At 40.2% G+C, this 12,306-nt stretch overlaps 1 protein-coding gene across 1 annotated transcript in view; it reads left to right on the plus strand.

Annotated features, from left to right (window-relative positions):
• Positions 1–2,549: 2,549 nt before the first annotated feature.
• LOC143030269 (uncharacterized) overlaps positions 2,550–12,306 on the plus strand; it is a 53,301-nt gene continuing 43,544 nt past the window's right edge. The window contains exons 1-2 of the mRNA XM_076193424.1: positions 2,550–2,704; positions 5,153–6,888. Of these exons, the coding sequence (XP_076049539.1) occupies positions 5,348–6,888 (1,541 nt within the window). The 5' untranslated portion in view covers positions 2,550–2,704; positions 5,153–5,347. The remainder of the gene's footprint in view (positions 2,705–5,152; positions 6,889–12,306) is intronic.

Consider the following 12,306-nt stretch of genomic DNA (forward strand, 5'->3'; position numbering starts at 1 on the left):
CCGACCTCTTCATTGACGTCGGCAGACGGGTTTACACAGTCCGCCTGCCCCCCCCCCCCACCGCCACTGGATCAACTCTACAGGATTTTAAACCCAACCTGGGGAAAAGCAGGCTACTCAGGCCCCACCTGTGGCTTATCAGGAACGCGCTCTACACGCGGGAAGTGAACTCTACTCACCGTAAGATACACACACACACACCTCTCACGAACATAGCCACACCACACGCACAAACATCTACACTTACTTTTTCTTCGACTAAAATTCGCTTCCTTTCCAACTTTCTCTTATACTACATCTCATTTTAGTTTACCTCCCACTAAAGATTTTTCCGTTTTTCCACCTTTACTACTACGCCTCCTACCATTTTCAAACTTTTGTTGGTGACCCTAATCCTACTCCCAGCGTCGGCGCCGCCGTCCAAGCTCCCAGTCCATTTCTCCCGAGCCACGACCACAAACTGACCCAAATCGCTCGCTAATTCGCCCGGTGGCAATAGACCTCTTCTATACGCTACTATCTTTTCATTTTCTTACAGACATTCTTCCCCTCCCACAGAAACCGATCCCGCGCAAGCTGGTGGTCTTTCCTAGGAATTCAGAATTCAGATTTGTGATCAAGACCCTAAGGGTCGTAACGTCAAACATTAAAATCTCCCTACTGACGTCGTATTTTTCTGGTGTTTGATCAAACATTTTGGTGTTTTATAATTTTTTGTTTTATTTGGCCAAATGACAAGAATCTTGTCACCGGAGTTTAATTGGTTAACCATATTTTGTAAATATATGATTTTAGAGGAAATACATTATATAGATTTGGGGTTCGATAGTGACCTGACGTTTGAGAACATCAGTTAGGTTCTTAAAAAAAAGTAACGGTGGTATTCTTTAAAAAATATATTTCCTTATGTATATCATTTATAAATCCTTAAAAAGAATTAGTTTCTTATATAAATATTTCCCTTCCAAGGATTTATATAAGGATTTTTTTTTTTTTAAGAATACAGTCGTAAGTTCCTTCCGAGGAATATAAGTTTCATTTGAAAACATCGTCATTATAATAATTTACCAGATATCGTTAAGAAAAGTGAGAATATAAGGCAGTTTTAGAAAAATAGAATATTTTTATTCCGTGGGGATCTCGCCGTTAAGGAGTCGAACAAAAGAAAATAAAACGCAGAAACTCGGCGATTATCAATAACTGCAACCAAATGTTGACAGGAAAGACGTATGAATTATAGTATTACTAGATTGACTCTACCTGAAACGCAATAAACTTAACAGGAAATATAGATTATATGCAGAAAATTTAAAACGGGATTTGAAAAAAATGGGGCACGCATCAATTAGTGGGAAGGCCAAAGTACATATGTATGCATGTCAGATATTATGATTTTTTATGTGGGAATACATAGAGGACAAGAAAAGCAAATGGAACAAGATCAATTAAAGATACTGTAGTGACGTGATGCATCCTACGACCCGTCACACACTGATCAAAGAAATCTTCTGAACTAGCCTTTCCAAGTTCCTGTAGTTGGCAAGCGTAGTTCGCAAGGGTGTCCCTGCCAGCCAGCGGTCAGCCAATCAGGAACTTGGAAAGCTCCTCACGTTCCCGCCAGCCTCCCTTAAAAGGTCGGCGTTTCGCCGAGATGGGCAGAACAGTACCGACCAGCACACACAACAACATCTCGTCCAATCTTCTAGCCGTCCCATCGAGCCTCGCCGTCATCATCTGCTACCGCCTCGCTGACGTTAGGTTCCACGTCCAACTACAACCATAAGCTCCACTAAGCTGTGGCCTTAGTCCGAGCTTCACCTATATTTCTCATGTGACACTTCTAGTGTCGCACCTTGTGGCTAATTACCAAAAGAAAGAGATTAGATATTTTGTGTTGATTTTCATTTGTCCTGTCGTTCCGAACTAAAACTACTACAATACAGTTAAAATTTTGGAAGTAAAAGAATTACCAAATACAATAAAAACGAAAGACCACTAAAATTAAAGAAGAAATAGAAAAATAGTGGACTGAAAATTATAGAGAATGGGAAACAGAAATAAAAAAGGGCATACTATGACAAACGAATCTGTTACAGTAGAAAACGAAACGCCAGGAAGAAGAGCAATGCAAATTGTGTAGTAAAGATGAGGGAGACGTGAAAGAACTTCATTAATCACTGCCAGGAAAAGAGATGTAAAATAGTTGGAAGGATATATTTGTAATAAAGGGAAACTGTACTATTATAACACATTTCTAAATGTACACTCTAAACCCACTATCGGAGAAATAATATCAGAAGTACAGGAGATCCATATATTTCGACTATCATTCGACTGAAGAGTGCTACAGATGCTTCTGATAATATTTCTCCGATAGTGGGTTTAAAGTGTACACTAAGTTGCATGAAAATTGCCAATCGAAAAAGTAAAATAGAATAGTGAATAGAGAAAATTGAGTATAGATGATATGAATAAACAAGATATAAAACAAAAACGAAGCGCGTTATAGATGGGATTATATAGGATATCGTTGATATAGACATACCGCTACAAAAGTACAACACCACGCAAAGAAAAGGATTGTAGCTAGATTAATGAATTAGTGTTATTTTCAACGGCATCTACAGGAAGTAATCGAAGAAATAGGTCCTGAAGTTTAATTAAGTACTTAAGTAATTTAACCTACATCCAGAAACTTCCTCAGGTAACATAAGGTATTGCTAATTGTAATTAACACTGAAAGTTTCTGATGGAGATATTGGGTTGCAAGACACATTGAAACTTGGAATATTTCTGAGATCAAGAAGAGCGATAAAAATTGTAAACACATTAAAAAATAATAATCACTAGGTGGTTGTCAAGCAAGTGTCTTAGATTCAGATTACACTAGTCAACAAAATTTATTAAAGTATCTGTCCCACAAGCAAAAGATGAACTTTATAGATTTTTTCTGCTAATTTCAAATGTTTTCAGAATTGTTCTATCAGGCATATTTTCATATGATAGCATATTAGTTTTCAAACAATGATAACTAATAAATTAGGCTCATATTTTAATTAAACTTACCTTTTAATTGTAGGAATTTATGATTTTCAAGTGTATTTTGTGTCCTACAGTAATCAGCCAACATTTGAAGAGCTCCACTTTCATTGATGGTGGGTTTCCTTGTTCAGAATATCCTGGTAAAGCCTTTCACCATGCTCATCACTGATGGTGCAGATTTGCCGGGAAAAAGTCCAAGTGCCGGTGAAATTTTAGTTGTGCACACCTATGCGATATAGCAATAGAAAATTAATTGTTAATTTTGTAAATTATAATATGTCAATGTAATATATGATTTGGTGGAAATCAATAACAAAAAAGTTGCTAAAACCTATTTTATAATGAACAAAGTCGCGGCGGTTGAATGATATGTTTGTTTTGATAGGTGCTGGGGTTGAAGAAATGAAGGATGATGAATTAGTCTATTCTAACTTAACCTAAGCAAACCTATGTATCCTAACCAATATAACCTAACCAATGTTTAGGAATAGTAATTCAGTATCTCAAATTCTAAAGATCATCCGGATCGTTGTCATGGATGCAGACGGCCTGATTATTATTGTACCTTGGGCAGTTAACAGATCACGGCAGAACCCCATCTTCTTTCATGAAGTCTTTGTAACATCTCTTATTAACGTCACCTGGAATTGGAGAACAGCTGGTCTACAATATGAAGCCGTTGTCTGATAGTGACTGGACTGGCATGGCATCCATACCATATCCTATTGGCTTCATTTGTTAGTAAATTTGCTTGTAGCAAGGTTATTGTTTTTTATTTCCACCAAGAAAATTGTATATTATGTTCATGTATTATATTTAAAAGATTAATCTTTAATTTCCTAATGCTATATTGTGTATGTGTGTACAACTAAAATAATAAAAAAAAAAACTTGCTACGAGCAAATCTACTAACGAACAAAGTCAGTAGGATATGATACAGATGCCCTGCTATCGTCTGTCCAGTCCAGTCACTGTCAATAAGACTATGACATTCACATTGTGGATTGGGTGTTCTCCAACTCCAGGTGACATTAATAAGTGCTCTTACAAAGACAATAGGGCTTCCTTGGACATTATGAGAGAACACCAGGTTCTGCTGTCGTCTATTAATTGCCCAAGGTACAATAATAATCTGGCCGTCAACATCCTTGATGACGACCCAGACGATCTTTAGAATTTGAGGTACTGAGTTACTAAATATAGGCTAGGTTAGGATAGGATTGACGAATTTGTCATCCTTTCATTTCTTTGAACCCAGCATCTATCTAAACAAACATGGCGTATCAACTGCCATGACTTTGTTAGTAGTTTAGTTTTAGCAACTTTTTTGTTATTTATTTCTGCCAATAAAATCGCATATTATGTTGACGTATTATAATTTACAAAATTAATGATTGATATTCTATTGCATAGGTGTGCACAACTAAAAATTTACCAAAGTGACGGTCTAGAAAGTGGATTTTTAGGCTAATATTGCATCTCAAGGCCTTGTAGGATGTCAGTAGATCTTTTACAATTTCAGAATGGTTATTTGCTTTTTGATTCCCCCAAAAATCTGCACAAACTTTCTTAAATGACAGCCATACAGCTTTTTCAAGATCATTTAGCTCTTCATCAAAATTCAGGTCCCCAATCAGCTCCCTAATCTGTGGCGTGTGGTCCAACAAAAATACCATCGTTGATTTTTGTGTCACTTACACTAGGAAACTTATTTTTCAAATATGTGAATCCACACCTTCTTTTCATAATATTTTTTCTTATCTCTACTGTCCCACTCACAGAGAAAGAAACAAAAATTTGTGTAACCCAGCTGTATTCCAAGTAGAAATGACACAAGTCTTTTAGTCCCATAGAATTTATTGTTTTAGGTTTCTCTTTACAGTCTCTCAACCAAGAACTTTACTATTCATTGGGTATCTGTGTAAACAAAATGGTAAACTTCTTCCTTTTGGGTATGGGATGACCTGTGTATAAGGAGATTTGTGTATGAAATGTCCTTACTCCCAATATTACATGTTCAAAACAGTCAAATATAAATAATAAACAGAATCACCTGTTTGGATTGAATGTGTCAAGTATTGAAAATGACAGATTTTTGCATCTCTTACAGGACAACAATGTAACCATTTATATTTCATTGGCAAAGGTACCAACACATCATTCAATAGAAACCTGATTTGATGTGAGTCATGTGTTGCTCTCTCCAAAGTTATCTCCGATTATGATGAACACAGAAGAAAACTATTTCTAAAGTGAGCTTTATAGTACAACTTTCTCAGAAAAGAGTGATCTCAAAAAACGAGAAATGACCCACATAGGAGAGAAGCCTTTCCACTGCGACCAGTGTAATGCAACTTTCTCAGGAAAGAGTGGTCTGAAATATCACTTGACGACCCACACAGGAGAGAAGCCTTTCCAGTGTGACCAATGTGATGCAGCTTTCGTAGGAAAGAGTGACCTTAATAGGCATTTGACGACCCACACAAAAGAGAAGCCTTTCCATTGTGAAGAGTGTAATGCAGGTTTCAAGCAAAAGTATCAACTCAAAAGACACATGATGAACCACACAGGAGAAAAGCAGTTCAAGTGTGGTCTATGTGATGCAGCATTCTCAGGAAGGAATGATCTTGATAGACATGTGTTGTCCCACACTGGAGAGAAGCCTTTCCAATGTGACATTTGCACTGCGGCATTTACGCGAAAGACTTATTTAAAAAATCATATGATGAACCACACAGGAAACAAGCCTTTCCCATGTAACCAATGCAGTGCAGCTTTTGTACGAAAGGTTGATCTCAAATATCATGTCATGATACATACAGGAGAGAAACCTTTTCAGTGTGACCTTTGCAGTGCAGCTTTCTCACAAAGACGTAAACTCAGAAGTCATATGATGGTCCACACGGGGGAGAAGCCTTTCCATTGTGATTTTTGTGATGCAGCTTTTCGAGAAAAGAGTAAGCTTGAAAGACATGTAATGACACATACAGGAGAGAAGCCTTTCCAGTGTGAGCAGTGTGATGCTGCTTTTTCACGTAAAGGTGCTCTTGAATATCACATGATGACCCACACGGGAGAGAAGCCTTTCAAGTGTGACTATTGCGGTGTAGCTTTCTCAGACAAGAGAGGTCTCAAAAGGCATGCAATGACCCACACAGGAGAGAAGCCTTTCCAGTGTGACCAATGCAGTGCGTCTTTCTCAGGAAAAACTGGTCTCAAATATCATGTGATGACCCACACAGGGGAAAAGCCTTTCCAGTGTGACCTGTGTAGTGCAGCTTTCACAAGAAAGGGTGCTCTCCAAAGGCATGTAGTTACCCACACCGGAGAGAAACCTTTTCCCTGTCATTTGTGTGATGCAGCTTTCAGACAAAATTCTGACCTCAAAGAACATATGATGACACACTCAGGAAAGAAGCCTTTGAAATGTGGCCTGTGTGATGCAGCTTTTACAGGAAAACGAGATTTGAAGAGGCATGTGATGACCCATTCAGGAGAGAAGGCTTTCCAGTGTGACCTTTGTGTTGAAGCTTTCATACGGAAAAGTGATCTAAAAAATCATATTATGATCCACTCAGGAGAGAAACCTTTCCAGTGTGACCTGTGTAGCGCAGCTTTTATACGCAAAGGTGATCTCAAATCTCATATGATGACCCACACAGGAGAGAAGCCTTTCCAGTGTAACTTTTGCAATGCAACTTTTTCACGAAAGTATAATCTGAAATGTCATGAAATGTTGCACACTGGAAAGAAACCTTTTCAGTGCAGCCTGTGTGATGCAGCCTTTCCTGGAATGAGTAGTCTCAAAAGACATGCGTTGACACACACAGAAAAGAAGCCCTCCTAGTGTGACCGTAAAAGGTTATTATCTTTGCCCTATGTGCTTGCTCAACTAAAGAAAGTAGCAGACATGTGTAGTTGATTTGAGCTCAGATCTACTGTATGCAAAACCCAGAAGATATACTGCCTCATACCTAAATCTTCCTACTTTCAAAGTAGGTGTGATGTGTAAAGAATTGTGGATGTAATTAAGTAGACATAACAATTATGCAGCTTCAAAGTTGTTATATATGAGAGATATTTTAATAAGTTATAGAAAACTATTGGAGTGGTTTTGGGTTATTGACAAGGATAAGAAAATGCAATGTTTAATCACTTCGGTATGATGACTCCTACGTAGGCGTCATGAGACGTGAGGGGGTACACGAGGATGCCGGCATAGGCGTCTTGATTATATTTTTGTAGTTGTACACGAGTTACCACCAGAATCTGTAAACTGGTTTGGTCACATTTTCTGTGTTTATTATTACTCAGAGGAAAATAGAAAGAGTAATACAGCAATGTCTTTATATTTTATAATGCGAGTAGTGTGATACATCATTCATATGGCAGCCGGTGTTGCGCACAAGAATTTTACTCGTACTGAAGTGGTTAAGGTCAATAACATCTATGGTAATTTTGAAGGACTGAAATTTAAGCTTGAATCCAATATATTATGCATAGAGTGGAACATCGTTTGATATGTAAAAGAACAAAAATAAGTATTGCTGTGAGTTTTGCTAATGGAAAAAAAGATGCAGCCCTACAGTGGCCGGCAGCAATCCTTGGGCTCTTCCACAGATCTGTCTTGGAGAAGTGGATTGTTGTCTATGTGACTTTATGTTTCTCCAGCAGAAAGCAGTAGGAGGGGGGAAGTAGTTGCCTGTGGTCAGCTTTCTATGTGTGAAAAGGTGTAAGAGGTATAGTTGAAACTGATGGAGCTTGGTTTGGAAAGTTATTGTCAGCCCATCAGGGCTGCACTTCATGATGAGAAGGGATTGGTAGGTTTTGAAAATGGACAACTCTGCTGTCCATGGAGGACCACCACTAAGAGGAGCTGTCATTGGGCCTTCTGTAATATATATACAGTATATATATATATATATATATATATATATATATATATATATATATATATATATATATATATATATATATTAGTAGATGAATAAATACTGAGAATATAAAACTGTTAAACTACACCTCAGAATACAAGTACAGGACATGTTGGTCTCACAAAGTTACTTTTGTAGTTAGTACCCATCAAATAGCAGTGATCGTACATAACTTTATCATTATAGATGGGTTCTCGTGTGACATCATTACAAAATGTAAACAAGGTGCACGGGCACCCATGTTGTTGAGAAACCTCTTTATTGTTGACTTCACGAAGGTATACAGCTCCCACTCCAGGTTTGACGGCTTATTTTCTTGAAACAAATAGGAAAAATGGCTGCACAAATAGAAAAAATGGGGAGAAGGAATTGCCATTTTATATGCCGGAAGGATCAGCGCCATTCAGTAAGTGAAGAGGACAGGATTGGGGTTGGGAGTCTACAATTGATCAGTGTGTGTGTGGGGGGGGGGGATTCTACAACTGAGTGTAGTTGAGGTGGGGACTCTACAATTGATCAGTGTATGAATTCTACAGTTGACCCAATTTTTCTTAACGATTCGTCGAAATCATATGCTATGTAAAGAAATAATCATTTAATGGTATAGATGGGTAGAGGGACAACAGTTAGAGTTTTACTTTAGGCTACATAACCACTATCTAATTTATCACAGAAGCACTTTCAGCTGGGTGCCATGATTGATTCAGAATAAATTCATATTAATGCCAAACAGACCTGAAATAAAATGTTCACCGCAGAGAAAAGCATTTGATATCTGGATATTGAGTATTTCACTTCTGATACTCAACAGTCAAGCTTTTCCTATTATATCATCGAAACGTATATCTTTTATGGTACTGTAAGCACATCTGTGTCTATATTTTAAACTACCATCCTTCCCAAGCGACATGAGCATCATGACGCAAAATACTTATAAAAAGGATTAATTTTAATTTTTTTTATGGCTTTCTATTTGAAAGCTGAATGCACCTTCATAATGGCTGTAAACTTCGATTATAATTAAAGATGTGTATAAACTGATGTTTCATTTTCCTTGACTTCAACTGCATAATTATTTAGTTCCTTACCACTATCGAATTTTGAAAAAGAAGAAATATATATATATGTAGTATGACTGCTCCTAATGATTGAAACCAATTTTTCCTATCTTATGAACAAAGTGGAGAAAAGTAATATTTTCTGAAGGAAGTGAGGAATTTGCGCGTCGCTGGTGTCTGTGTGGAGCAGGAGTCTGCAGTACTACCAACTGTACCGGACTACATGGCAGAAATCAGGTTAAATTTTTAATGTAATATAGGATTTTTTCCAATCTATGGATTTTTCAGCGCACGAGTTTAGGGAATTACTGATCTGCCTTTGTGGGAGCCCCTCATTGCCTTCCTGTTGTACAGATCCGGTGGAGGGAAGAATGTACGTTTTGCTTGTTCCACTGTCAGAGAAGTAAACCTTTGCAGTGTCTTTGTGGAGCTTTATTTTTGCTTCGTCACACAGGTGGGCTAAACCAAAGAAAGATTCCATATCAACCATGTACATGGCTGTGAATGCAAAGTATATTTAGATCAAGTACGTCCTTCCAGCAGCGAAAATATAATCGTAGCGTCCATAGATATTTCTCCCTCGCTCCTTCCTGCCCCTTCTCCTCCTCCCTCACTCCTTCCCCTCCCTCCCCCTTCCCCTCCCTCCCTCCGTCTCCCCCTCCCCTTCATCCATTCTGCCCTTCTCCTACATCTCCCTCATCCTCATCCTTTTTCCTCCCGCCCCATCTCCCCTTCCCTCCCTTCTTCCTCCTCATTCCTTCCCTCCTGCTCTTTCTCCTCCTACTTCCCTCTCTCTTGCCCCTCCTCTTCCCTCCTTCCTCTCCCCTCCCTCCCTCCCCTTCTCCTCCCCCTTCCTCCCTCTCGCCCCTTCTCCCCCTCCCTCTTCCTTCCTCCTGACCCCCGTCCCACTCTCTCTTTCCTCTCCCTCCCTTCTCCCACTCCCTCTTTCCTCTCCCTCCATCCCTCCTCCTACTCCTTCCCTCCCTCTATCCCTCCTCCTACTCCTTCCCTCCCTCCCTCCCTCCCGCCAATTCTTCTTCCCTCCTACCTCTCCCTCCTCTTCCGCCCGCCTCTTTTCTTTCTGCCTCTGCCTCCTCCCACCCTCCCGAACGCATTGTCCCCTGCTTTGGCTGGGACGGTACACAAATTAGAGGGCGGAGGGAGGGACGAGGAAAGCGAGTGTCATGGTGCATAATTTTATAAGTATCGTCACTATTATCCATCTGCGGATAAATTCCATTGGGAGGAATATATTTCACCCCCCCCCCCCTCCACAAAAAAAAAAAAAAAAAATCATCCCAAAGGTTAGTCCATGACTAATTGGAAAACCAGCAGATCATAAGCCCATCTCTTTCCTTAATGGGTGTAGTAACAATGCGCACTATTGAGAAACTTTTAAGCTCTCAGCAGGACGCGACCTCGGATCAACACCGTGGCAGTCTTCGACGCTAGCCGCTACAGCAAGATATGTGTGCGTGTGCCCTACGTTGTTGCCATTAATATGACTGAAACGATCGTCCAAACGTATTTTACATAGCCTCACGATTTAGTCTACTAAATATATAACTTAATAGATTAGTTAATGAATAGATAAATTAGTAAACCAACAGAAAGACTAACAGATAGAGAAGCTTACAGGGATTTAGTGACGTTTAGATGATAGAATAACACGTGGTTACAGGCCTCCCGTCTAGCCGTTGCAGCAGTCAAAAGTTAGTCAACCACGACGATGCAGCGTCGTGAACAAGCCAGTCTTCTCCACTTTCCTCCCGTCGATAGTTTCGTGGGTAAGTGAGACTTGTTGGAGGGCGAGATGCTCGTGCTCAGGGTCACCCAAGTGGTAATATCATGTTTTGTAGCGAGGCCTGGTGGTTGAATCTAGGATATTTGGCCCACGAAACAACTGCAACCTAGGACATTTGGGCCACGAGGGCGACCTAGGGGTGGATATTTGGGCCACAAACTATTTTTTTCCCTTTCAATATATTACTAAACATTTTATATAAACTTGTTACTTTTTGTGTTCCCATTACTGTTTTTTTGGTATTTTATGCCTTTTTACAAGTGCTCTGTCATGAAGTGTTTTAGCTCTAGTTTATCGACCGTCCCAACCAGACCCTCTAACCTAACCTAACCACTTTCATGTCCCAAATATCCTAGTCACCGTGGCCCAAATGTCCTAGGTTGCAGTTTCGTGGCCCAAATATCCGTTCTCCCTGGTGGTTGTGCCTGCTGCCGCTTTCTGTCATGGCAAGAAAGAAACGTCCCGCAAGGCAGCGACCAAGGTCTGTGGAGAGGGGGCGGTGTATCAATTTGTTGATATTTTTTGTATCCAAGACCCCCTTTTATGTGTAGGATCAGTTTGGAAATACAAATTCTCGTTCCTCGTTCTTAGATTGTGTGTGTTGCGATGGCAATGATGTGCTTTCCTTTCTGTCCCTGTGTGGTGTGTGTGTGTGTGTGTCAGTTTTGCCTTCCCCCTCAGTGTGTGATTATCTTCTATGGGTTTGTTCACTTCCCGCCTCGTTGTAGGAATCATACCCATTTTTAGAATCTGGTGGTGAACCATTCGACCCTTTTATTGTTTTCCTTTTATCTTGTTTTCCTTGTCTACTCCTGTCCCTATTTCTCTCACTTCTTTCTTGTACTGTTGTTCTTCCTGTGCATGTTAGTCCTTGTCGGCCTCAAAATCCTTGCTGAGCCTTTTCCGGAAACGGTCCCTTTTCAAGAGTGACTTCGGTGCTACTGTCACCGACTGGTGCTCTGTTTCGTTGTCTGCGTGGCCACTGTCATGTTGAAAACAGCAAAGACGAATACCCGCTATTCGTATGCTGTTCAGTCAATCCATAGATGCCTCGAGTTTGACCAAGTGGAAAATCCGGAGCCTCGCAGTGGCCGACAATGGTCCTTAGATGCTCCCAAAATCTCTGGAAAGAAGAATTGAATTCTTGTAGCGAGAGGAGAGCACTCGCCAGTTGTCAGCTGCCCGTGTGTACAAAAGGGTAAGAAATACAGTTGAAGGTGATAGATGCCTTGGGCCCAATCCTTTCAACCGAGTGTCAGCCCTTCAGGGCTGCACCTGGTGGATGAGAGTTGACGAGTTTTGAAAGCGGGAGTATCGCTGTCCATCTTGCAGGACCATTGCACGCAAGGAGGTATTGGCGGCCTCTTTCAGGTAGTGTTGAGGCAACTGGCAGTGTACTGCTCGCTTGGGTCAGGGTTCTCAGAGACTGTTTCTCTGGGTTACATGTTGTTTGTGCCCTTTTGCGATT

Source organism: Oratosquilla oratoria, chromosome 12 (assembly GCF_046742065.1).
Source record: "Oratosquilla oratoria isolate Oo_2021 chromosome 12, ASM4674206v1, whole genome shotgun sequence".
Taxonomy (NCBI): Eukaryota; Metazoa; Arthropoda; class Malacostraca; order Stomatopoda; family Squillidae; genus Oratosquilla; species Oratosquilla oratoria.